Source organism: Pelodiscus sinensis, chromosome 1, assembly GCF_052426305.1.
Source record: "Pelodiscus sinensis isolate ZL-2025 chromosome 1, ASM5242630v1, whole genome shotgun sequence".
Lineage (NCBI taxonomy): Eukaryota > Metazoa > Chordata > Testudines > Trionychidae > Pelodiscus > Pelodiscus sinensis.
This window is the reverse complement of record NC_143052.1, coordinates 302,944,893-302,972,031: the sequence shown is the minus strand read 5'-3', so window position 1 is coordinate 302,972,031 and position 27,139 is coordinate 302,944,893. Positions and strand designations below refer to the sequence as shown.

The following is a 27,139-nucleotide window of genomic DNA, read 5'->3' as shown; positions in this document are numbered from 1 at the left end:
GAAATGACTTAGTAAGGCCAACCAAATTACCAGTCTAAAATCAATGGCACCAATCTTATGCATATGAGAAGCATAAATATAGTTGGGAAAGAATAAATGGCTGTAAAGCAGTTACATCTATGTTTTCCACATAATTTAGGTTGCTGAATCAGCAACTCTTAGAAACAGTCAAACACACAGAACTTAATTATATGTATACAAGATTGCATGACGCCAGGAGACAGCAAGTAGGAAGGTGTTACTTTTTGAAGGTGTTACTAGAGAGATTGTTTCCTGGTTTAAGATCAGTCTTGGACTATCACTGTTTCAGTGCTCTGTGTATAGAAATAGGTATAGTGCTTTGATAGAAATTAAATAATCTAGAGTTACACATACAATTTACCTTATTAAAATACAGTCTTTGTTCATAAAACAGGTTTAATGATATCCATGTACCTATCCGGCTTGAATGTGTGAAATTTGCTAGCCACTGCCTTATGAACCATCCAGATCTAGCAAAAGATTTAACAGGTACCAGGTTTTTTTAAAATATTCTGCAGGATTTATTATCTTGTTCTCAGGTGTAATAGAACAATTAGGTATCTGGCTACTGTTGTGGCTTTGCAACATTTGTGAAAAATGATGTTTTGAAATGTGCTGCTGAAGTAGATTTTTACCATGAATGAAAAGAAACTGATAAAATCATCTTTGATATTTAAGATTTTGGACAAGATTAGTCTTTTATTTTCAGTAATTGACTAATTATCTAATCATTGCTGCCTCCTTGAGCATCACAGAATATAGTATGAAGTGTTTCAGCTAAGCAGTTCAAAATAACACAAGTATAGTTTAGGAAACTTTTCACCTAAAATTTCAGTAAACTCTTTAATCATACTAAAGGTTAATTGTATTCTTTTAGTTGTTCTGGAAGTGTGGCTGAGTTGACTTTTGCCTGCTTCCATGTCAGGTACTAGACTTCCTGACCTACACTATGGAACACTTTGGGATATGGAGGAGAATAGTGGATTTATATTGGGTTTTTTTCCCTTTTTGGATTAAGCTTGAGTCATTGGAAAAATAATATCCAAGTCCAAACTTCATAACTGTGGATAAGAATTTTTTGAATACTGTGTTACTGTTTGCTCTAGTTGAATTGCTTAATAAAATATTACTTTAGCCAAACTTTTTTTTTTTTTTGAAAAAAAATCAAAACCACAGACCTTTGTAGTTTATATCAGTCAAATTTCAGAGCCTCTGTCAATGTAAATCAGGACTTCATTATTTCTTGATGATGTTCTTGGCACTGCTGTTTGCTGCCTGTAATACTAATGGTTGTTGTTAGAGAGGACAAGCTCATTTTTCATTGGTGATGGAACAGTGATCAAAATGCAGTGACTTCTGGTCATCTATGAATTTTGTACAGATTTGATTACATGATTTTACTTGCAAAAAAAGCTTGTGTATTTTATTATTGGTTCTGAGCCTTTTAAACCCTTTTATTATTTTTAAAATTTTGCTAATCAGGTTACCAGTTAGAGATAACGAGGAGTAGTCTAGGAAAGAAAATCTTTGTCTGAATTAACTGTGTTTACAAAGAGTAAAACTTCTAATTCTAGATGAAAGCTAAGAGTTTAATAGTGAAATCATTTTTAGATATACTGTACTGTAACAAAAGTTTGCTAAATACCTGTGTGCTCTTAACCTTATGATGAATTCAGAGACTGTACACTTGCTGTTTGAAATAGTGTAAAAAGTGTCTGACTTTAGTCATGTTACTTGAAGGAGTCTAGGGAATTAAACAGTTAAAGCTGCATAAATATTTCATTCTAATTATAATTTTTCTTTCAGAATATCTTAAAGTAAGGTCACATGATCCAGAAGAAGCCATTAGGCATGATGTTATTGTATCCATAGTTACTGCTGCTAAAAAAGATCTTTTGCTTGTCAATGATCACCTACTTAATTTTGTGAGAGAGAGAACACTAGACAAACGGGTAAGACAAGTAGATTGGTTCTAAAACTGGTTAGCTTTCTGGTTTTTAGGTTAAAGACTTTGCTTATTTAAAACACTTGAATGAAAAATTGTCATTTGAGCAGATTAGCTATTGAGTAATACAAAAACATTTGCCATTGATAGTTTATTCATCTCAAATTTCCTGTTTTCTAAAGTATTTTGAAGTCTAATAGTAAAAAAAAGTTGAAACTAAAGAGAAAAATAACCTGTCAATAAAATATTATTGAAATATCTGGTAATACCATAATATGTTTCTTTATCAAAGACAAATAGTTAACAAATGACACAATTTGGAATATTGCGTCATAGTATAATAGAATTTTTTTTGAGTCAATTTAGTTTCTTCTGATCCTAGGGCATGGGAGAATTGGTGGTGTTCATGTGTCACTCATTGAATCCTGAAGATACCCTATTTTAAGCATCCCGCCCTTGAGATACCATTGAGTAATTTTTCTCCTTCTTGCGGAGGAGAGCTTGGGATGATCCTCTTGGTAGAAATTATTGGTGATTCTTTACGCATAGCTAGAAAAAACACTGCTAAACAGTGAGACATTCTCTTACTGTAGGGCCTAAATATCCTGTTTTTATAGTTTTGTCAGAGGCAGAGAGGGAGACCAAAATATCAAACCATAATCGCTGGATTTTGTTTAGTCTATGGTCTTAAAACTATTTTAATGTCATTTCCTATATCATTTATTGTCTCTCTGTTGTATTAGTGTTTCTAAATAAAATGAAATCATTCCAAGATATTTCACTATTTTTTGAAAATCATGGAACACAGAATGCAAAATGTATTGTTCATGAAAAGTGAAAAATGTTGTCAACCCCAGCCTGTTAGATTACTCATTTTAAATTAGATCTCTTGATGACTGTGAGCAAATTCACAACTTCCAAATTTGTACATTTTCAAATTCCAGTTAATCATGTTTCATTATTCAATAAACTTTACAAGCTCGCTTCATGTACCCTAAATAAAATTTAGCAGTCTTGCTAAAGGTTAAGTTTACCAATCACCATTTTGTCATTTTCTGATTTTGTTTTTCTCATTTGGTGACATGCTTCCTCTCCCCTCCCCCTATGCAGCAATAAACTAATGGTAGGTATTCGGTCTAGAACTATGAAGAAGAAATGTTCTGATATTAGAAATATTACTTTTTAAAGTCAAGAGGGCTTATTGCTTACTCAAGTATTAATTTTATTCACATGCTAGCTATGGATCATGATGAAAATGTTGGTAGTTGCAGATAGAATGATGAATATAAAACTTTTTATTAAATTTAATAATACGCAGTAAACTTTTACAAAATAGAATCACTGTTTTGGTTTTATAAAAAAGGGAACAAAAGGAAATACTAATCTGTTCAGAGATTTTTTTTTCTTAATTGTTTTTAATTGTTTGTTTTGAGGTTTAAAATTAAAATATTATTTTTTAGTGGAGAGTGAGAAAAGAAGCTATGATGGGACTTGCACAGATATACAAGAAATATTCATTACAGTCAGAGGCGGGAAAAGAAGCTGCAAAACAAATTTCATGGATCAAGGACAAACTGCTACATATATATTATCAAAACAGTATTGATGACCGGTAGGTCAGTTTACTAGGTTTGGAAATTAGAGGCTAGTATTTTTTCTGTTTTTCTCATTCATTTCATGTAAGTGTTCAGAAAGTTGTTCGCTTTATTAATTTATTATTTTGATTTATACATTGCATGCATCAATAAATGTACATTTAAAAATACAGTAAAATCAAACACATGCAATGTCAGATGACCCTAAAAAGACTTTACCCCTGGGGTAAAAGCTATCCTCTAAACTTCCTCACTTGAAAGCGTACTGATTCCATTTTTCTGATCTAAAATAACTTCTTAATAATTTGATTCATACCCAAAGACCAATACGCTTGGGTCTAGTAATCCTAGTCTTTTTTGTATGGGACACTGATTGTAGGGATATTATGCCTTCTAACTCTGTTGTGATTTAAGTTCTGCTTGACACCATTGATGGGAAATAAGTGGCTTGCTTTCAGATTTCTAAACCACATCCATCTTGTGTAAACCTACCACTATGTTGTTCTGAGTACCTTTAAATGAATGTTTTAGTAATTTGACCACTTTGTAGGATCATTTTGCTGCTTTATAGCTAAAATTCCTTCTTAATATTCTCTTTCAGATTGCTTGTTGAACGCATTTTTGCCCAGTATATGGTCCCTCACAATTTGGAAACAAACGAACGAATGAAATGTTTATATTACCTTTATGCAACACTGGACTTGAATGCCGTGAAGTATGTTTTATATAATAAATATTAACCTGAATATACTTAACCTTTGAAGCACTAATAGGATGATCATGGTTACTTTAAAGGGCATATGGAGATCCTAAAAAATCTGGATGGAGTCCCATCGATTTGTCTTTGGAGTCATCCATGGATGGGGAATTTGAGTGGCTTGGGTTCTAGACCTGTTTCTGTCTGTCTTAGGCTTTGCCTACACTAGGCAGCTTTTGGTGATATAGCTGTGTTGACACAATCGTTTCTCTAAAAGTCAGGCTGTGTGGCCATTGTTTGTCAGCTCTTGCTGACAAAATACTTCCATCTGCAACAAGGTGGGTTCGTGTTGATAGCAGGAGAGCATTCCTGCCAGTAATGAGTTACTCAGTGGCACTTTTCATGGTAAAAGTTTTTTGTTTTTCATGGAGGTTGGGGGAGCTAACACCTGAACGACAACAAAAGTTTTGTCATTCAATAAACATACAGTGTCAAAATGTTATTTTATATGTATATAGATATATAAAAACTCAGGGCTTGAAAAATGTATATAACACTAAATAGACGACACAGCCTGCTAACCACAAATAGATATGAAAAGTGTTTTCAGGCGCCAAATCCCTTGTGAAAAGCAGGAGCCATTGTAACCTTTATAGCACTGGAAATGGGAAGGGTAGCATGGATTTTGATAAGGAGTACTGTTTCTGGATCATATTTACCAGCTTGGTCTCAATTACTCCACCTCTTCTTCAGCGTTCTGGCTGCTCAAAGGGGAGAATGGGGAAAGTAGTCTGTGGTTTCAACCCTTTCCCATAATACCTGCTTTTGGTAACTGCAGTGCTTATCTCTGCTGATTATAGTTTTCCAAAGCAGAAGAATGAATTTTACATGCTTATTTCACTGGTGCTTCCAGACAGGCCTGCTGATGGGAGTAAAGGGGAGAGTTTCTCTGGGGCCTGGCTACTCTAAAGGGCCTGAGGTTCCTGGCTACGACAGCACCCAGAGCTCTGGGCCCTTTAAATAAGGCAAAAGGATGAAGGGGGTGGCTCGGTGTGCTCCAGATAGTGCTGAGGGCTGGCTGTCCCAGCTGTGCCTTGTCTGACTGAGGCTTCACCCCTTCTGGGAGTATCAAGGCTCCACCTTCCTCGGTCTGGCATGGCTGTCGGCTCCCATGCCTTCAGGGTTTAAAAGTTGACCAAGAGTGATGTTAATTTCATTGTGCTGATGTTTGACCGTGTTTTGAGCGTTACAGCAACACTGGAACTTTATGCTTGCAAATTAAGGAAAAATATATATTTGGTTCACAGTTGGTAGGTTAATTTTGCCACTATACGGAACAAGAAACGTGATCATTTCTGAATAAAAGCTTTTAAGTGCTGCACGAGTCTTTGGTTAAAGCCTACAGACTTGTTATTTTTGTCTTGATCTTTTGTTTTGATAAGTGCTGCATTGCTGTAGCATGTATTAAAAGTTAGTCAAGTTTTTTTTTAAAAAAAAGCTTAAAGATGTTTTTTAGCTTTACAGTAAGACCTGTTACATGATTTAAGTTGAAATATTCGGCATAGATGTCCTTACAACTTTATTGAAGTGAAATAAATAACTGGCTTAAGAGTAGAAAGATTTGTTTTTCCTGTATGTATTTTGGTCAATTACAAACAAACAGGAAAAAAAAAAACCACCCCAAAAACCCACACCCTCCATTCTGCTGTTGCAGCTAATGTTTTTCTGTAGCTGTTCATAAAGCTGTAGCTATACATATTACCATCTCTCTGAGCTCAGATTTGGTCAAATAAGAATTATTTCGTAAGGAGGTATGACTTGCACTGCCCTTTTTAAAGGTGAAATAATTGGAACGTAAACCTCTGTATATACAAGTAGTCCCCTTTAAAATAAAAGATAATTAAGCATCATACCACAGGGAAAACAGTTTTGTTTATAGTTTGAATTTGTGAATACTTTGAGCAAATTCTTGAAGATGCTCAGTACCTCAAGTTTCATTGAAGTCAATGGGAGTTAAGTCACTTGGTATATTATAGTGTACAGATATGTTAATGAGTAGCAGCTTCAGTCAGCTAATCTTTTTTTCCCTTCAGAGCATTGAATGAAATGTGGAAATGTCAAAATCTGCTACGACACCAGGTAAAGGACTTGGTCGACTTAATTAAACAGCCCAAAGTAAGTTCATTTGTTCCTTCAATTATTTTGTGGGTATGGTTTTACTTAAAGGAGCATGCTATTAATTTATGTGCAGAACCTGTTGTCTGTGACCTGAAATTTGCCATGCTTATTCTCAGTGGCCGATGTGAAATCTTTTGGAAACTCAAAATTCTGTCGGACTATATATGAATTAACAAAGTATGTGTCTGAGACAGAAGGAGGGTTTTTCAAAATGGTTGGAAATTTTAAAATATTAAATAAAAAGGGTTAAAAAATACTTTGAATTTTTAGATTTCCTTCCAGTGTTTAAAAGCCACATTTTGTAAGATTGCACGAGGGCTGGAAAATTAAGCAATGAAAAATGACCATTCTGTTTCTGATGGCCCAAACTGAGCGAAACATAAGAGAGTACACAAATATTAAAAACTTGCTTTATTTTTCATTGTTAAATTATTTAAGGTAGGATGTAGTAACCATTAAAGACATATTAATTGTCTTGACAATGTTCCTCCAATTTTTCTTTTTGAAAGTTGTTTGAAATTAATTTGGTTATTCCAAGGATTGACAATTCAGTCAGTTGTTAGAAATTTATATGATGATAGAAAAAGATATTTATTAGGAGATGAGTGAATCACATTAAATAGCTATTGTAGGTCAGACCAGTGGTCTATCTAGCCCAGTGGTGGGCAACCTGTGGGCCTGAAGGCCTCACATGACCCCATCAGGGTTCTGCGTGCAACCTGTAAGACGTTTTGTTTACCATTGCTCATGCACAGGATTTTCAGATTTCTCTGGTTTTCATCCATGTCTCTCTCATTTTATTTTATTTTATTTTATTTTTTGGACTGGTGTTACTAAAGTAACATGCACATAAAACAAGGGCACTTGAAGTGAGGTGCACATTCGTTGTACACAACATTGATTGTAAAGGCTGTGTGCTCCCTCTGCATCCAAACAAAACACTGCTTATGGTTCAGGCATCACACCCCGCAAATTCTAAGTACGCAAGCACAGTTAGCAAAACTACCCTATCCCGGGAGTCTTGATTAGATAGTTTTCAGAACATAAGAATGGCTACCATCCTGTCTTCTGACTGTTGGCAATTCCACGTGCCCCAGAGGGAATGAACAGAACAGGTAACGATCAAGTGATCCCTCCCCTGTTGCCCCTTCCTAGCTTCTGACAAACAGAGGCTCAGGGCACCATTCCTGCCCCTCCTAGCTAATAGCCAGGGCTCGCCAAACTGTGGCGAGCCCTGCTTGCCAGCCATGCTGTTCAGCGATCTGCGCATGCACAGATTGCCCGAACCCGGCTCTTCTGGGTTGCATTCTACTCGCCACGGGCGAGTAGATTGCATTATTTGTCAAGCCATGATAATAGCCATTGATGGATCTTTCCTCCATGCATTTATCTAGTTCTTTTTTTTGAACCCTATCCAATCTTAGCCTTGACAACATCCTTGGACAAAGTGTTCCATAAGTTGACTGAGCATTGTATGAAGAAATACTTCCTTTTGTTTTCCTGCCTGCTAACTATTCATTTCATTTGGTGGCTACCTTGTTCTTGTGTTATGGGAACAAATAAATAACTTTTCCTTATTTACTTTCTCCATACCAGTCATGATTTTATAGAGCTCTATCATTATCCCCCCTTAGTCACCTCTTTTCTAAGCTGAAAAGTCCCAATTTTTAAAATCTCCCTTCATATGGCAGCTGTTCCAAACACCTAGTAATTTTTGTTGCCCTTTTTTTCAACTTTTTCCAATTCCAGGATATTTTTTTTGATACGAGGTGGCCACATCTATATACAATATTCAAGATGTGGGTGTACCATTGATTTATATAGAGGCAATAAGATATTCGCTGTCTCATTCTCTATCCCCTTTTTAATGTTTTCTAACATTTTGTTTGCTCTTTGACTGCTGCTGCACATTGAGTGGTTGTTTTCAGAGAACTGTCCACAATGACTCCAATCTCTCTATGAATGGTAATAGCTAATTTAAATCCATGTCATTTTGTTTTCCCCATTTTAAAGTTGCTTTATTTAAAAAAAATTCAGTTACATTCCAATAGTAAATTCAATTTTTTATTAGTGCATTTATCCACACTATAATTTTTGCATGCTTGTTACTTAATTTTTCAATAATTTTTCATTGAGGACTAGTACCTTTTAAATGAAGGTCTTATTTGAAAAAAAAAACTTTGAGTTTGGGTTATTTGAGAGCAAAAAAAGCATTTTGTAAAATTACATGACTGGTAGAAAAAAATGATTTATTTTGCTCCAGAGGGGTAGCCGAGTTAGTCTGTAACAGGAAAAACTTAAATAACAAATACACTAGTAATACCTTAAAGACTAACAAAACATGTAGATGGTATCATGAGCTTTCGTGGGCGCAACCCACTTCTTCAGATGACTGGAATATTAGAAGTCCAGATCCAAGAATACATAAGGGGAGGGGGAAGGGAGATAAACTACAGCCTATACTGGAACAGGATACTAAATTCCAAGAGGCTCTGGGAGACAGACCCATAGTCTCTTAGGGTACGTCTACACTACAGCGCTAATTCGAACTAACTTAGTTCGAATTAGTTAATTAGAACTAAGCTAATTCGAACTAACGCGTCTAGAACTAAAAACTAGTTCGAATTAGCGTTTTGCTAATTCGAACTAGCATGTCCACATTAAGTGGACCCTGAACAGGGCTTAAGGATGGCCGGAAGCATTGCCGGCAGGGCATCAGAGGAGGACTTAGAGCATGGAGATGCTGTCTCAGGCTAGCCGAGGGTTGCGCTTAAAGGGACCCGACCCCCACCCTGGATAGACAGTTCTCAGGGGTGCCCCGCTTGAAAACCAGTCCTGGCTTGGAGTGCCCGGAGTACCCACACTGGGCACATCACACCACTCGGCCATCAGCCCGGCTGCACTTGCCGCAGGCTGCCATCTGGCGAGAGGGGGCAATTGGGGGCTGCAGGAGAGCTTCCACCCCCAGAAGCCCGCAGAGCCAGCCCAGTCCTCCCCATCGGGGGCTCGTACCCCATTCCTCCCTCACCTCCTTCCACTTACCCTTCCCTAGCCCCTCTTCTTGATGTACAAAATAAAGGACAATTGTGTTCAAAAATGGAATCTGTCTTTATTGAACAAAACTGGGGGAGACTGGGAAAAGGAGGTGGGAGAGGGGAAGCAAGAGGCTGGGAGAGGGGAAGGCAACTACAATGATCAGGGGTTGGGAACAGGTACCATATGAAGAGAGGCAAAATAGACTGGGACTTCTCAGCTTAGAAAAGAGGAGACGGAGGGGGGACAGGATAGAGATCTCTAAAAGCAGGAGTGGGGTGGAGAGGGTGCATACAGAAAAGTTCTTCATTAGTTCCCATAAAGAAGGACTAGAGGACACCAAAGGAAAGGAATGGGTAGCAGGCTTCAAACTAGTAACAGAAAGTTGTTCTTCACAAAGCAGAGTCAACCTGTGGAACTCCTTGCTGCAGGAGGCTGTGAAGGCTACAACTAGAACAGAGTTTAAAGGGAAGTGAGATCAAGTCATGGAGGTTGGGTCCATGGAGTGGTATTAACCAGGGGGTAGGAGTGGTGTCCCTGCCCAACGTTTGTGGAAGGCTGGAGAGGGATGGCACGAGACAAATGGCTTGGTCACTGTCTTCGGTCCATCCCCTCCAGGATCCCTAGGGTTGGCCACTGTCGGCAGACAGGCTACTGGGCTAGATGGACCTTTGGTCTGTCCCAGGACGGCCATTGTAAGCTCAGGGTCGGGGGTCTCAGTGGACCCCCTTGATTTTCATGCACACCTGCTCCTGGGTGGCCAGGCTGGCAGCTCTCCTGCCCTGGACGGCCACTTTCCTGTGCCTAGTGCGGAGATCGTGGACAAGGTCCACGATGTCCGCACTAGCCCAGGCGGGTGCCTGCCTCTTGCGGTCCCGGGCAAGCTCCCGGGAGCCGCCAGCCAGGTCCCGGGAAGAGGGGGAGGGCTGGGGGGCAGCGGGTGGCTGGCTCGAGCCGTGCCAGGTGCAGGGTCTGCTGGCTGGGTGCTGGCAGGCTTGCACCTGGCACAGGCACCGTAGCCAGCCCGTGCCCCTTTAAGGGGTCCGGGGCCGGGAAGGGGGCATAGAGTTTCCCTGGTGTTGGCCAGAGTGGCCATCAGGGAAACCTGGGGAGGGCTAGCCTCCCACTAGTTCGAATTGAGGGTCTACACAGCCCTTAATTTGAACTAGCTAGTTCGAACTAGGCTTAATCCTCGTAAAATGAGGTTTACCTAGTTCAAACTAAGCGCTCCGCTAGTTCGAATTAAATTCGAACTAGCGGAGCGCTAGTGTAGCGCCTATTAAAGTTAGTTCGAACTAACATCCGTTAGTTCGAACTAACTTTGTAGTGTAGACATACCCTTATAGACAACCACCTAACCTCAAGATGATTCTTATCAACAACCACAGGACATACCACACTAATACCAGCCCTGGTACCTTCCCTTGCAACAAACCCCGTTGCCAGCTTTGTCCACATATTCACTCTGCTGATACCATTATTGGACCTAACCAAGTGAGTTATAAGATCAAGAATACATATTCCTGCATATCCAGAAATATAATTTATGCTATCATGTGCCGAAAGTGTCCATCTGCTTTGTTCATTGGTCAAACTTCTCAGACACTTCGCCAAAGGATCAATGCCCACAAAACAGATATTAGACAGGATCACAAAGAAAAAACAGTTTCTTGCCATTTCAACCAGAAAGGACACTGTCTCAACAACTTAATTACCCGCATCCTGCTTCAGAAGCCTTTTAAATCTGCACTTGAAAGGGGATCCTCTGAACTGTCATTCATGCTAAAATTCGACACTCTACGCGTGGGTCTCAACAAAGACCCCAGTTACCTTACCCATTACAAAGATAGCTTCCCCAATTATCATCTCTAATACCTTTAGCTCACAGACATTTACCTTTCCCCACCTCTAATACCATTAGCTCAGACATTTACCCCTGCCTCCCCCACATCCCCATTCTGTTCTGAAATTTGATTTGTCCTTTTCATGTGTGTTCTTTTTTTTAAATTGTATCCTTTGGTTGTGACTCTTTTCTTCCATTATTTGATCTGAGGAAGTGGGTCTGGCCCACGAAAGCTCATCATCTAATTAAAGACTAACAAGATGGTTTAAGTGCTACATAGTCCTGTATTTTGTTTCAGCTACACCAGACTAACATGGCTACATTTCTATCACTATTCTGTTTGTAAGTTTGTGTGCTAATAACTTGGACACTCTAAGAGCTACTGCAACCAAAGTTTGCATGGGATAACCTTTCATCCAGAAGATGGTTTTAAGGCACTTTTGGACCCGATCGGGGTCCCACTCTGCCCCCTGCGGCCCCGGTCGTGAGCTGGGGCGACCCATCTGCATTTAGCCTCCCAGGACTCACAACCCTCATGCCTGCGAGGTTACATAAATGACCCTTTTTCACTTTCCCCCTCCCCCACTGTTGGCAAGCAGTGCCCCCACTTGCATACACACAACGGCTCGGGCACCCACCCTGCCCCCCGCGGCACATGCAGTCCTGGGCGCGAGCTGGAGTACCTCTCCCACATGTAACCTCTCCTCCACTCGGGGTCACTCCACACCTGCCACCCGCCCCCCTCCGGAAACCAAAACCACAGACAGCCTTTCTACTGAGTTCGCTGGGCTTATCTGAGCAGAAGGAACCTGTGTGCCTGCTGCAGCACAGGGCGGAGGGGCTGGGTTAAACCCTCGATGTGTTACACTGCTGTGAAACCAGCTTGCTGCTGTTCGTACTGTGAGTGGGGCTCTTTTGTGTCTGGTTCCAGCCATCGGGATTAGATGTGAGCTCTGTGCTTTTGCTTGCCAAGGCAGGGCAGGTGGATCCCTGAGCCAACCTTGCAAAGAGAAGTCCCTTTGCTACTGGCCACATGACTGCGTACTGTTCTCCTGGGGGCTGGCTGCTTGGTCCTGGGCGGGAGGAGGGTCCTGCTGCTCTCAGAGGGTCAGGTGTGGGCCAGGAACCATCAGCCCCCAGGGTCTGTAGCTCTGGGGGTCCCCTGGCTCAGGGTCCCCTCCTTTGCTAAATTTGGTTCCTCCGGTTTCCCAAGCAACACCGGGTAAGTCCAGCTAATTGAGAATACAACAATAGCATATGCTTTTCAGTCACTCTCACACACAAATGCCATGCACACACAGTCCTGCGAGATGATGTGATAGTTACCAGTCCAGAGTGTGGATCCATCTAGTGGCCAGCTAGATGGATAACAGGGGGAGCCTGGCCTTTGTCGATTGTGATCTGATGCTCTCCTGGAGTTGGTGGCAAGACGAAGTCAAAGTTCCATGGCAAAGCATCCTGCTTTTATAATCCTTTCCTCTATGGATTTTATAGTGCCAGTCTGTGTCTGGTGTTATCTTTTGATGTTACCATTCCAAACATCTCCAAGAGAGTCATCCTGTCTTGGATTTAATCAGTTGTTTTCAGGGGTACCCACCCTTCACCATTAGAGCCGTCAATTCTGCCAGTCCCTGACCACGGGTACGCGCTAATGGTTTTTGTGACACTGAGTCAGTCTTCACAGTTGGTCTTCACCCAGTTACCCCCTCCTTTCCTGGCCATCTGGCTCTGACACCGACCTTCATACCTTATCTTTATGATGATACATTTCTCATTCACACAAACTGTCTTTCTCACCAGAACATTCAAAGGTATACAAACAGCAGTGTTTATAAAAAGCAAAAGGCATTGTAATTTAAACCTTAATCAAAACAATTCACATTGAAGGCCTGAGATATTCAATATTTCTAATCTCATTAACACAATACCAAAATCCGGTCTCTTTACTTACTAAACTTTAAAACAAAGAAATGTATACAGGCAGTCCCCGAGTTACGCGGATCCGACTTATGTCGGATCCGCAGTTACGAACGGGGTTTTTCTTGCCCCAGAGGATGGGAGCGGCAGGATGCCCAGATGCGCCGTGGTCCTGCCGCCCGCGTCCTCCGGGGCAAGAAAAGCAGCTCCGTGTCTCCCTGGTCTGCTGGGGGAGCACGGGAGGAACCGTGGCTTTGCTCTGCATCTCGCTGGTCTGCTGGAGACCAGCAGACCAGGGAGATGGGGAGCAAAGCCTCGGAGGATGCCGGCAGCCGGACAGCGAGACCAGGAGACCAGGGAGACGCGGAGCAAAGCCGCGGAGGACCCCCCCAGCAGACCAGGCTTTTCTCTGGATGCCTGTGGTAGAGCAGCTGGGGCGCTGCCGGTTGGTCCCGCAGTGCCACTTTGGACGCTACTGGACCAACCCGGCAGCACCCCAGCTGCTTTGCCCCAGGCGTCCTGATTCAGCCGCTGCTGAAACTGACCAACGCTGACTACAGGAAGCCCGAGGCAGAGTTGCTCTGCCCCGGGCTTCCTGGAATCAGCCGCTGATCAGTTTCAGCAGCGGCTGAATCTGGATGCCAGTTCCGACTTACATACAGACTCAACTTAAGAACAAACCTACAGTCCCTATCTTGTACGTAACCCGGGGACTGCCTGTATTTAACTAAAGGGCTTAATTGATAAAATGTTAAATGTTACATTACATGACTACATTATTAAACCTAAAATGCAAATATAAAAAGATATAAAACTCTTTAACTCCAACACGTGGGGTGGGAGGAACCACTCCAGCCCAGTGGGACTGGAGCACCCCCCACTGCTCCCTGTCTTCTGAGGCCAGGCTAGAGTGACTGCCCTGCCACAGGCAGGGGCTGCTCCAGCCTGGACCTGTCCACAGTGCACCAGGGAGTGTTTCAGACAAGGATCTGCTTTTGACAACCCCTACATGTGGGACTCCCAGGCCCACTGTGGACAGAGACTGCTACAGATGACCGGAGCAGTCCCTGTCTGCGGCAAGCCCCCTGCAAGGCTGGGGCAGCCTCCTGCTTTCAGCAGGCAAGGAGCTGCTCCAGCTCCCACCAGTTAGTAATTAATCAGAATCTGTATGCATCACCCAGTAAGGGTGGTGCTTAGCAGTTAACCGGTTAATCTTTCACTTACCTAGTGATAATGCCCCCTTTGCAGGTGTTACATATCATCTGTAGCAGAAACATGGGGTGGGGACTGTGGTGCTCCTTCTTTTCCTTCCCCCTACTGAGTCAATTGGGGGATTTGCCTTGATTTTGGTTTCTCTCTTCTCTCAGGTCAGACAGCTGAACTCTTTGGTTAGTTAGACAGAGAGGAGTCTCCTGCTTCTGGCAGATCAGCTTTGTCACCCTGGGCTGATGTTCATGAAGATGAGCAGACTCCATCTGTTCCTGTCTGTATGGCTTCAGCATGTTTTATTTCTTTCAGAAGCATGAAGATGAAAGGCTGCTTTGCCTTTCAGGTTACTGGTTCTATAGCTCTCTGCATGGTGATGCTCTTTTCTTCTCGTGTGGAAGGGCACTTACAAAGTGTCAGGATCTTTCCTTTTGAAAAGGCATTACAGCAAATTACCACTGAATGAGTGGTTCATCTTTGTAAGTCCTGTACTCAGACATTTGGAAGAATCCAAGTAATTACAAAGGGAAAAGTATTTTCCCTACCCCCCAAAAAATACAAAATGAAAAAAAGAGGGAGAGAGAACCTGGAGAAAGTGGATCTTGGAGATGACAAAATGATCTGGATTCTGAGTGTGATTTCCACAACTTTTGACAAGTTTTATAGCTTCCATTCATCTAAAGAAGACAAGTGGCAAGGGCAAGTTTTCTTTTGTTCCTTGAGTTGATAAGGCTGTTATAGTGCTGCTAAGTAAGGAATCCTCAGTTCCTAGTGATCCTGATGTCACCAATTCAAGAGAGACTATTTAGGTTTGAAATATGAGTCTGCCCTGAAGAGAGTAATTCTCAATTCTTCCTAGTATATAGCTTCTCTAGTGAATTCAAGACTTCTTAGATAGAATATCACAATCTCCTTTAAACTGTTATAGGCAAAAAATCTTTAGTGGTGACATTTTTGTCACTGTACCTACTTAGTCGCCAAAGTATGATGTACATCCTGGAAATGTAGAGGTTCAAAGTTATTCCCTTCTGGAGTTAGATTGCCATAGATGCACAGTGGTCAAAATTGTCCAATTAGATAGATATCTTATCTGTAAGGCCTATATAGGTTGGTTGCCTAGCTTTCTTTGTATTAGAAAAGATTTCCCCTAAAAGAATGCCAAAAAGTTAAATTTTCCTGGTCATGATTTTCCCCTCTAGCTTTCAGTTCTACTCCTATCCCCCTGTAGATTTCCTACAAGCAGGTCTGGATCTTGGTAATTGCTTGACTAGGACCTGTTGAGGATAAGACTGAGGCCCTTGTCTCACCCTGTAATTAAGAGCTTCATTGGGGGAAGCTTTTCTTATAAGGTAAGACTTACTTCTGAGATGACTTCTTTTCAGTTTCCTACATTGTCCTCAGCATTTTTAGGGATGTTTACTTTGGTTTCTAACTTTGCATATAGTAAAAGGACCTACCCAAAAGATGTGTTTGTGCGTGCCTGCAGCAGGAGGGAGGGAAGAATGCTTCAGCTTAATTGTAGTGTAGTGCTGATTACTTCACATATAAATCGCTTTCTTCTCAGTTTCATCAGAGTTCAGAATGAGAGCTGTGGCCGCTTTAAAGCGGAAACTCAAAGTGCTCCTTGCATGCTTTTTCAAGGAAATACAATTTTCATGATTTGGCCTTTAGTGTGATCATTCTCTTCCAAAAGAGTACTGGGAGCTGGAACTTAGCAACAGAAGTGTCCCCATTATGACTAAAGAGCCAATAAACCTGTTATTTCAGTGTATTATTGCAGATTTGAGAATGGATAGGAGCAGAAATATGGATTTCCTCTACTTGCAGATTCAGGTTTCTTCAAGAGTCCCATTTGGGAATATGCAACAAATCAAAACCTCTCTCTTTTGACCCAGAATTAAGTACAAGTTCGACCTCTCTGGTCTGTCACCCTCAGGACCTGACCGGTCCCAAAGAAGGGAGTTTGCCGGATCAGGGCAAGTTGGGACACCCAGCTCCACTGCCCCTCTGTGGCCCGCTCCAGGGTGCACTGGAACTCCACTGCTCAAGAATCTTAGAGGGAATCTTGCTCTGGGGCTTCTACTCTTGGTGACACACACCAAGTGAAAGCTTCAAACCAGGAGAACTTTTATCTGTTTTTACAGTTGTTTCACTTGTTCTTGTATAGCATTGATGCTAAACATTCCCCAGAGAAATTGTATAAGCCTGAATGAATGTCTTGTACTCTCCTTTCCAGTGTCAGTAAATATTGTATTTATTTGCAAGGAGAGCATGACTATTTCTAGTTGATTCATAGATTTGTTTAGCCTCTTTAAAGCTGAGCTATGTGTGGATAATATGCATTTTGGTGTATTTACTAGCTTGGATTGTTAGAAAGGATGAGAAGGGTAGTGTTAATGTTCTTATTTGATTTCATTTTAAATAAACATAGAAAGCATTGCTTCTTCTTAACTATGCCTTGTTTGAATATATATTTTCCCCACACCTATGAACTGTTTAAAATATGTATAGCTGGGTTTTTGTTTGTACTGGTGGTGCACATGCTCACACTACCTCAATATTGGTGTTGCACATACAAAAATTCAACCTGTCCAAGAGTAGAAAACATTAGAGGGAACACTGCTGCTGGGACTGCCTGGTAGACAGATTAGAGAGATTCAATCTATATTCAAATCTGTGTGTGTGTGCGCGTGTGCATGCGTTTCTGAAGATCTCAAAACACTTAAAAAAATTATGCATTATTGTCCCCATTTGGTGGGTGAGGATGTTCACTGTTGGTTTTGTTGTATTTTTAAAAAAGTGGAGTGTAAGTGTTAAGGAAAATTCTAAACTCTAAAGCCTCATACACTACAATTAAGGAGGAAGTTGTCTGGTAATTGGTTCAGTTGCCTACAGGAGAGAGCGATATATGCTTTTTTAAAAGTTTTTGGGACATTTAATGTGAAGGGGATTGTAAATGTCTCAGTAAAAGACACATAGCACAGTCCTCCAGAAATGCATTTCTACTCATTGCTGTTGCAGGCATTCTTGATGGTTGTAGAGTTGTGTGTCTGTCCTGTTAGTCATTTATTCACTTGCTTCTCTCAAACGATTTACCCCTTTACCTCCCATAAAAGCCCCCACATTCCGCTGAACAGTAGCAACAGCCATGGTATGAACTTGCTTCATTCATCATAGTGAACAACAAAGTCCAGATGGGTTATTTATATACTAACTTTTAGTAGTTAAAAGCAGTTGTTAAAAACAAACAAAAATCCTACCATGATAAAATGCTAAAAAGTTTAAATGCAGTGTTAAGGTTAAATTTGAATACAAAAGGTCTCTCTAAATGCAATGTCTCATAGAAACAACTCATATATTTTTATTACTAGTTAAACTAGTAAACAATTGTCTAAACAGGTCCATAATATGCCATGAGGGTATAGTACTTTTAAATGAAAACTTGACTTTGTGGTTAAACATGTAATATAGACATCATTCTTTTGCATTTAAAATATTGTATTGTCCAGAAGTAGTAATAAGTCTTGTTTTGGTTCTATAGCATTACAGAATTTTGCTCACACTGTATCCATCTGATAGCATGTAATGTCAAATCTTCAAATAGATTTTTTTTTATTTTGTAACTTACAGACAGATGCCAGCAGTAAAGCTATATTCTCAAAAGTGATGGTCATTACAAGTAAGTGTGATTAAATATTTATGCTGTTGAAAATTAAACTAGAAATAGGCTTTCTGGCTTCCAGATATTTACTTTGCATTTTATTTTTTTAATGAGGGGGATTATCAAGGTGAACGTAAAATATTACTTATAAAATAATAGTCTCAAATCACAGAGCTAGTTCATGGCACTAATATTCTTTCTCATACTTAGAGCATATCTAGGTACTGCGGTAAAATAGTCAGATGCATGTGAATGACACAACGTGTCCTTCAACATTTATAATAGCACACACAACATATTAGACGGTGGTGTTGCCTGCAGATTTAACACAGGCTTAAGTTTTCTATTGAGTGTGTGCTCCCACAACAACAGATTTTGAGCCCAAGGGACTTGTAGTTTGATGTAGATTAGTGGTTCTCAAGCAGGAATCTGGGGCCACTGAGGAGTTATGAGCAGTTTTCAGAGGGGCTGACAAATAGGGCCAGCAGTAGATTCACTGGGGCTCATGATAGAAAACTGAAGCCCCACCACATGGGACTGAACCTCAGGGTCCTGAATCCACCATTTGAGTCTGAAGCCGATAAGGTTGCCAAGTGTCTGGTATTGACCCGGACAGTCTGGTATTTTCGCCTCCTGTCTGGTTAAAAAAAAAAAAAAATCAGAAAATACCGGACACCTAAAACGTCCAGAATTTTCTAATTCCTTCTCTCTTCTTCTTCTCTCCCCCCCCCCCCCCCCCCTCACTCCGGCTAGGAGGTGAAAATCCCTGGTGCTTACCTATTTCTGCAGGGGAGCTGTCTAGCCTGGAGCAGGGTGACAAGGTGGCGGATGACTGCCAGCAGCCTGTTAGGGTTAAAAAGTCTCAAAAGCATTTCGTAAAGGGGCCACGCAGTTTTTTCTATCTTTTTTATTTTTTTTGCTTAGCACTCGGGGTTCTCTTCCCCCCCCCCCCAAAACAACTTTGGTCTCCCCCTTTTTTCTCAACAGAAATTTTTCCCTGGTGGCTTTTTTTGGAGGGGAGGGGTGTTTGGTATTTTGGGTTACACCATCTGGCAACCCTAGAGCCTAAGCCCCAAGCAATTGTCCCTCTTACTACCCCTGAACTCTGGCCTTGGTTTTTATATTCAGAAAACTAGTTATTGTGGTAAAGGTAGGCCATGAAATTTTTATCAGGGAGAGGTTGGGGTGTTCTTAGAAAGGAAGAAAGTTGAGGATTCCTGGTGGAGATCACTGGCTTCTCAGGGGACTAGGACCTCTTTGGGGTATGCAAGCAGGTTTCAGGGAGTTTGCCAAGCATACCAGTATTACTTATTAGAACATAGGACAGAAAGCCAAAGCCTCACTGCATGAAGCCGTAGTATGAGGTGCTGAGCCCCACCACCACCTGGGGTTGAAGCTAAAACCTGAACAACTTAGCTGCTTCTTTGAGTAGTGTCTCTGTGGGTGTTCTGCTTAGGTGTTTGAGCCCACTGTGCTTCTAGTTGGAGAATTACAGTAACTGTGCACGTGGAGCAGCCGGTATATGCCTTAGGAGTGGCTACACCGTATGCGCATCCAACTAACCCTCCAGTTCCTTCTCTGCTGTTGTTGGCTTTAGTCAGAACTCAGTGGTCACCCTCAAAGATTAGATTCTTAGTTCTATAAGTTAGTTATCTCTTCTTAGTTCATAGTCTAGTTACAGTAGTATTTTTTTGTTAAAATGAAAAACCAACTTTTTTTTTTCTGCTTTAGCAGTGATCTGTTCACTGGAAATGCCTGGTTCTCCAGGTTTTAAAAGGTGTTTGACCTGCAGACTGTCAGTACCTGTTTTGGATAGCAACGGAAACACTGTGAGTGTCTTAGGTTAGGCATGCTCCATCAGACAGTGCCCTCCCTCTAAAGAAAAAAAAACCTCACCCCCAGAACCAAGAGGGCCAGAGAATTGCAACTCAAGATGCTGCTCCTTGAGAAGTCTTTGTCCAGCCTCCGATCCAGAGCACACCACACCATCAAGGCAATCCTCTCCTGTAGTGGTGTCAGAGAGAGCAGCTCCCTCGGGTAGAGCTCAAAGGACTCTGTTTCAGTACAGTCTTCTAAGAAATGGTCTCACTCATCATCCAGGGGTGAGTCGCCCATGAAGACGTATGTTGCACGCTCTCTCTCTCTCTATATATATATATATATATATAAATATATAAATAAAAATAAAAAAGGTACTGGCTCTGGCAACACATCCAGTGCTGGGATTACCCGAGGAGTGAATAACCCTACTCAGGCCAGCTCTAAGGCACCTGCTCAAGCGAAAACTAAAGTGGCTGTTGGCACTGATCAAGTCATCTAGCACCAGGAAAACCACACACTCTTGGCACCAAGTGCCTCTATGCCACAACCAGTTGCACCGTCCGTATAGGCCAAACGCTCAGGAGTGAAGGCACAGCCTGCCTTCACCAATGATGATACACCAACATGGGCACCAAACCTCCTGGTACTGTAGACTTTTACTATAAATACAGACTTCTTAGTCCCCTCTCAAGCCAGAATGCCATTATTGGGCACCGACGGCATGCCACATACCTGCTGGTTTAGGTTGTCAGCCACACCAGTTGGGTAAGCACCTTGCTTTCAAGTGATCAGGAATAAGACTCCTCCTTGTGTCTCCATACAACTAGGCTCTCCTCACCAAGACCAACACAGCAGCCACATTAGTGGCAACCCTTCAGAGGCTGCCTCTCATCAAAACCCATGTCATCCAATTGGCCTTATTGAATCTGGAACATATATTGGGCTCAGCAGCCTCAACTGCTCCCACAGCCAGCTCCATCACAAAGATCCAGGGCTTCCCTTGCACAACCAACAAATCAATAGCAGAGGAGGAGGAAGACCCTGAGATCATGGAGGAAGAAATAAAAGCTGACTCTCCAGCCCTAGCACATCTCATCTTACTCACCAGATACCACCATCATGCCCCTTACCTCTACGCTAGGTGACAATTTCAATTCTTTTTCCAGGAGCTCTATGTGGCACAGACTAGGTAGTTTGAATTAAAGCTCCTAATTCGAACTACCGTTACTCACTGCAGGAGGAGTAATGATAGTTTGTATTAGGAGCTTTAATTCGAACTACTTAGTCCGTGCTGTGTGTAGCTGCGGGAAGGTAGTTCGAACTACGGGGCATTTAGAAATGGCGGTGCCCGGGAACATGCAAATGAAGCCGGGATTTAAATATCCCGGGCTTTATTTGCAAGTTCTAATGCCTACATTAGCCACCCTAGTTCGTACTAGGGTGGCAGTGTAGACATACCCCAAGAGAGTAGCACAATCCTTGGACATCTCTCTGATGAGCTTACCAGAGACCCAGCATAGACTTACAGACGTTCATTTCTCACCTATAGCTAGGCTGGTTCTACTTATAAACCCAGAGCGTATGGACTTAGCTAAGATCATATGGCAGGCCCCAGCCATTATCCCTTCGTCCTGTATAAGGTCAGATAAGTAGTATTATGTGGCACCGCAAGCTACTTATTCTCTTATCCTACCTCTGACTCTTTAGTGATATGGGCTGTAAAGCAAAGAAAGGGGCAAACCGCAGGCTTCCTGCACAATCACATATGATAAAGACTGGAAGTGCTTAGGCCTATTTGGTAGAAAGGCATACTCATCAGCCACCCCCCAATTTATAATAGCAAACTCTGGTGCTGCTCTTGCCAAACATACACACAGCATATTTGGTCAAATGTCGTCCTTTATTGAACACTTGGTGGATAATAAGAGAACAGCTCAAGGCCAATATTAATGAGGATGTGCTTATATCCAGCACTGTGCTGCAAGATGCACTGGACTCTTCAGATACAGCAGCGTGATCTATCTGCACCACTGTAGTCACACAATGAGCATCCTGGTTACGTCTGTCTGCTTTCCCGAGAGAGGTACAGGCAACCATAGAACACTTACCATTTGAAGGATCCAAGCTCTTCTCTGAGTCCACTGATCCCTCCTTACATAGACTCCAAGGATTCATGGTCTACACTCAAGACTCTCAGCGAACATGTCCCTGTAACAAAGAAAACGGGAGAAATATTTAATTAGAGAAACAGACCAACTCCCTTCACTCAGCTGCAGAGGGAAAGCTTTTGAAGGGTTTGACGAGTGTCAGACATCCCCAGCATCTCCAAGACAGCATCCGATCACTCCCACACCATTTGGGAACTGACCAGCATCCTTTTATCCTGTGTAGAATATCATTACCACAGACAGATGGGTATGAGAGATGGTGCAGATTGTTTATTGCATCCCTTTCTCCTCCCCTTCCCTCCTACCCCGCACATCCCTCTTCAGGAACCCCTCTCATGAGATCGCTCTTATTCAGGAACTGAATCACCTCATGCAACTAGGAGCAATAGAACATGTACCTCAACAGCACCGGGGGAGGCATTTTATTCCCACTATTTTCTTACAACCAAGAAATCAAGAGGTTGGGGACCATTCTTGATCAAGACTATTCTTGATTTATGCAACCTCAACCATTTCATACGCACATCACAGATGTAAGATGGTAACTCTCACCATAGCACTCTCTGCCTTGGAGAAGGGAGACTGGCTGTCTACCCTCAACCTATAGGATACATCTTTCCACATCGTAATACTCCCTGCAGAGATGATACCTCCTATTTGCTGTTCACAAGTGGCACTTCCAATACAGAGTACTTCCTTTTGAGCTTTCCACAGCCCCTTGAGTCTTTTCCAAAGTTGTAGCAGTGGTTGCAGCACATTTCCTCAGGTTGGGAACTGTCATTTTCCCGTATCTGGATGATTGTCTCCTAAAAGGGTCATCGTATCACAAGACAGAATGAGCAGTCACCATCACCAGGGCTCTATTCAGCAAATTGGGTCTACCACTGAACTTTCAGAAGTGCACATTAATCCCCACACAGCAGTTTGAATTCACTGGGGCCCTACCTAGTTTGCTCCTCAGCTACAGCAGCACTTTTGTGTGTATCATAAGGTCCACGAGTGCTAGAAACCTATCTCATCAGCACAGAATAACCCCCCGGTTATAGCAGTCTTCAACTGCAAGATGGTATGGCAGCAGGCTCTTTTGTAGTGCAACATGCTCGCCCTACACATGGGACCACTACGCACATGGCTACAAACAGTTTACAGACCTCACTATAACCATATCAACAGCTGCCTTATTATGGCCACCAAGATAAAGAAAGGAGTCCTTCTCCTGGATAGTCCAGGGCAACTCCTGCAACCGAGTGCCCTCCCATCCCATACATCCATCATGAATGCTACTCTAATTGAATAGGGAGCCCAAATCAGTCACCACACTGTCCAGTAGCACTGGTCTCAGGAGTTGTCCAAACCGCATATAAAATTCCTGGAACTCAGAGCAGTTTGTAAAGCTTTTTCCCCTTGATTCAGAACAAAACAGTACAAATATTTATGATTAGTCTCACAATATATTATATAAACTGCCAGGGTAGGGCTTGTTCTTTACCGACTGTGTTTTGAAGCAGTACAGTTATGGAATTGGTGCATTCCACACAACATTCACTTCACAGCCCTCTACTTTCCAGACAAAGACAATACTGTGGTGGATAATCTCAGCAGACATTTTGCTTTAAATCATGAATGGGAACTCAACCCCAGCATGCAAGTACCTGTGTTCAGATAGTGGGGGAACCTGACTATAGACCTATTTGCAAACAGCAACAATGCCTAACGCCCCTGCTATTGTTCCAGAGGGGGTCTCGATTCCCAGTCCTTGGAGGATGCCTTTATGATAGTGGGATGCACCACTCATGCACGTTTTTCTACTACTCCTACTCCTTCATTGAATAATTCTCAAAATAAGAGGCCAGAGCCAGAGTCATTTTAATAGCACCAAATTGGCCCAGACAGACCTGGCTCCTATACCTCCTCCAGATGACAATAGCGCCCCCTTTACAATTTCTACCAGTTCCTCACTCCTGCAGAACGATGGATGACTGTCATCCCAATGCTCAAACACTATTGTAGAGATTATTCTCAATTTTCTTGTAGATGGTTTGTGGCAAATATTTACACAAATGGCACTGGTTTTCAGCATGGTGCGATGATCATAACATCTCTCCCTCATCAGCTCTCCCCACTTCAGAATACTTTCCTTCCTATAAAACTTCTAACTTCTGCTTGGGACCTTAACTTGGTGCTTAGAGCTGTTTGAACCTATGGCTAACTGTTGCATCTGTCTATGAAGGTGGCATTTTTAGTAACCACCATTTCAGCACCCCAGTTGGGCGAGCTCGGAGCTCTTATGACAGACCCTCCATATACGATTTTTCATAAGGACAGGGTTATTTTCCATCTGCATCCCAAGTTTCTTCCCAAAGTCCCTATCTACTTACCTATCATCTTTCCAAAACCCCACACTGATATCACTTGAAAGGTCTCAGGGTTTGCTATTTCCCAGCAAAGGCTATCCAAGTTGATATCAGAGTGCATTCGCCACTTACCACTGTTCTAATCAGGATCCCCCATCAGTGCTGCAGTTTCACTCCACAAGAGCAGTATTGACTTATGTGACCTTCCTTAAGAACATCTTTATAACCAACATCTTCAGTGCCACCACCTGAACTTCTGCGCATGCTTTTTCACAAAACATTATGCTTTAGAGACTTAGCCTCTCACACACAGTTTGGACACACTGTTCTGTCTATGATTAGGGTAGACATACTGAAGCTCTTTCTGCCAAGCACGAATATTGCTTCATAATTCCCTAGGTGGAGTACCCACAGGGACACTACTCAAAGGAGAGGAGAAGGTTACTCACTTCGTGCAGTAATTGAGATTCTTTGAGATGGTTGTCCTGTGGATGCTCCACCACCCACCCTACTTTCCATCTGCTTCAAACATCTCATTCTGGGCAGAGAAGGGACTGAAGGGTTGGTTCACTGTGCATGGGGTATAGCCGCTCCTAATGGCGTGTGCTGGCTGTCCTATGTGCGTAGCCCATTGAGGACACAGCTATCTTAATTCTCCGACTAGAAGCACAGCAGTGTTCAAATACCTAGGTGGAGCACCCACAGGGACAGCCACCTTGAAGAACCTCAATTACTGCCCAAGGGGAGTAACCTTCTGTTCATGGTGCTTCTGTGGTGTGGGACACAGGCCAATTGCCCTGTTACCACCCCTAATGCTGGCCTTAGCTGTTTTGTTCAGAAAAACAGTTGTGGCACAGTGGGTGCAGAAAGAAAAAGGTTGAGTATCCATGGTGTAATGATAATTTTAAATGTGAAACTTTATACAAGAGAGGGCCTTTATGTAAAATCTGAAATGATTCCAACAGGAAACTACTGTCTTTTAGTGAATATACCCCACACCCAAATATACCCTGCGGTTTTTTCTTTTTGAGTTAAAAAAATCTTTTATACCCGCACACAAGTATAACCTGTGGGGGTATATTTATCGTGCTGGGGCGGGGGGGCGGGGAGAGGGGAATTAGCCAGCCACTCACTGCCCGGTTCCTCTGCAGCCGTAGGAAGAGGCAGGGGGAGCGCTCATCCAGCTGCGCAGGTACCAGGCAGTAAGCGCTCCCCCGCCTGGTTCCTGCGCAGCCGCCAGCCTCCAGGCAGGGAAGCGCTTACCACCCGGTTCCTGTGCAGCTGGATGAGCGCTCCCCCTGCCCTTCCTACTGCTGCGGAGGAACTGGGTGGTGAGCACTCGCCTGGAGGCGGCGCAGGAACCGGGCGGTGTGGGGGGAAAAAAAAAGTTTTATAGCCTGCACCCGAGTATATCCTGCACGGGGGGGGGGGAGGAAGCAGTGCAGGGTTTGTAAAAATGAATATAACTTGCGGGTTATATTCACTAAATTATGGTAATTAAAGACACTTGAAAAGAAAATAAAGAACTGGAGAACATAAACATTTTTATTTAAAACATCTTAATTTTTATCCGGCCTGTTTCAAACAACAAAAAGGTCTGGCTTCACAGATAGTATGTCAGTTGTAGAAGAGTTCAGCACGGGGTGGGGAACCTGAGTCCCAGGGCTGAATATGGCCCCGGCTTGCCTGGATTCGGCCCCCAAGGCTTAGGGACACCCCCAGCACTGGTGAGCCCATGCTGGCACTCAAGTCCCCACGACTTTTCCACTGTGGGGCTGGAGTGGACAGAATCTACTAGCCAGGACCTGCTTTGGCTCTGGCGTGCAAGAGGAATGTGGAGAGTGTCTTTCTCCTTTTCAGTCAGGGGCATGTCAGTCATTTGTGTGTGGCCCCCATCTGATTTTTCTGTAGGTCAGTGCCCTCCTACCCAAAAAAGGTTCCAGACTCCTGGTTTAGCACATTAGATAAGTTTCTGTTGTTTGCTTTTAGTCTTCTCCTGAATGTGTTTTCCCTACATAATAAGAGGGATGGTCAGTTTGTAACTACTACTTTCCTTCAATTTGAGGCTGCATATTCTTCAAAATAAATATTGTGGTGTGAAATTGTCTATAAAAGATTATTAGCTTTAATAGCCTGTAGTATTTTTCTACTCTTATCACCCCATTTCTTAATGTTCCAGCAGAAAAAGTGTGCTGATTATTATTATATATTAACATTGCTAAAAGACATTTTTTTCTTATTCAGTAATCTTCACTTTACGGTTTAATGAAGGGCTTCTCAAACATTTTTCCTACAGTATAGGTCTTGTCATAAGAGTATAGGACTAGAGTAACAGTAATTTTGTTAAAATGGCAGGGTGTGTAATGCTCCCTGTTTATATATGTGATATCTAAATCTGATAAGATCAGTTTGTATAAATATAGTTTGTATTTTCAGTAAGTACCAGCTTTGCTGTATTGTTTTTGATCTACATGTCCCTAGTAAAGAAGATTCTATAGGTCAAATGCTGGCCCATCCCTATTTCTGCCCTAGCTCTTGGTATTACCTGCAGAATAGTGAAGCCTCAGGTAGCAGCAAGGAGAAAAGTATCTGGCCTGGATTCTAGGAGGGAAGCAAAGAGAAGTCTTAGAGCACAGGGGAAAGAGTTCTAGAATCAGCAGCAATATGAAATATGAGGTGTTATATTTGGTTTTTCCTCTT

General features: G+C 42.3%; 1 protein-coding gene across 4 annotated transcripts in view; it reads left to right on the top strand.

Annotated features, from left to right (window-relative positions):
- The window catches only part of PDS5B (PDS5 cohesin associated factor B), a 259,503-nt gene that overhangs the window by 117,673 nt on the left and 114,691 nt on the right, over nucleotides 1–27,139 (top strand). For all 4 annotated transcript variants that reach the window (XM_075919194.2, XM_006134210.5, XM_006134209.5 and 1 more), the window contains exons 10-15: nucleotides 416–510; nucleotides 1,828–1,973; nucleotides 3,427–3,578; nucleotides 4,163–4,276; nucleotides 6,352–6,433; nucleotides 18,066–18,114. In XM_075919194.2, the coding sequence (XP_075775309.1) occupies nucleotides 416–510; nucleotides 1,828–1,973; nucleotides 3,427–3,578; nucleotides 4,163–4,276; nucleotides 6,352–6,433; nucleotides 18,066–18,114 (638 nt within the window). The remainder of the gene's footprint in view (nucleotides 1–415; nucleotides 511–1,827; nucleotides 1,974–3,426; nucleotides 3,579–4,162; nucleotides 4,277–6,351; nucleotides 6,434–18,065; nucleotides 18,115–27,139) is intronic.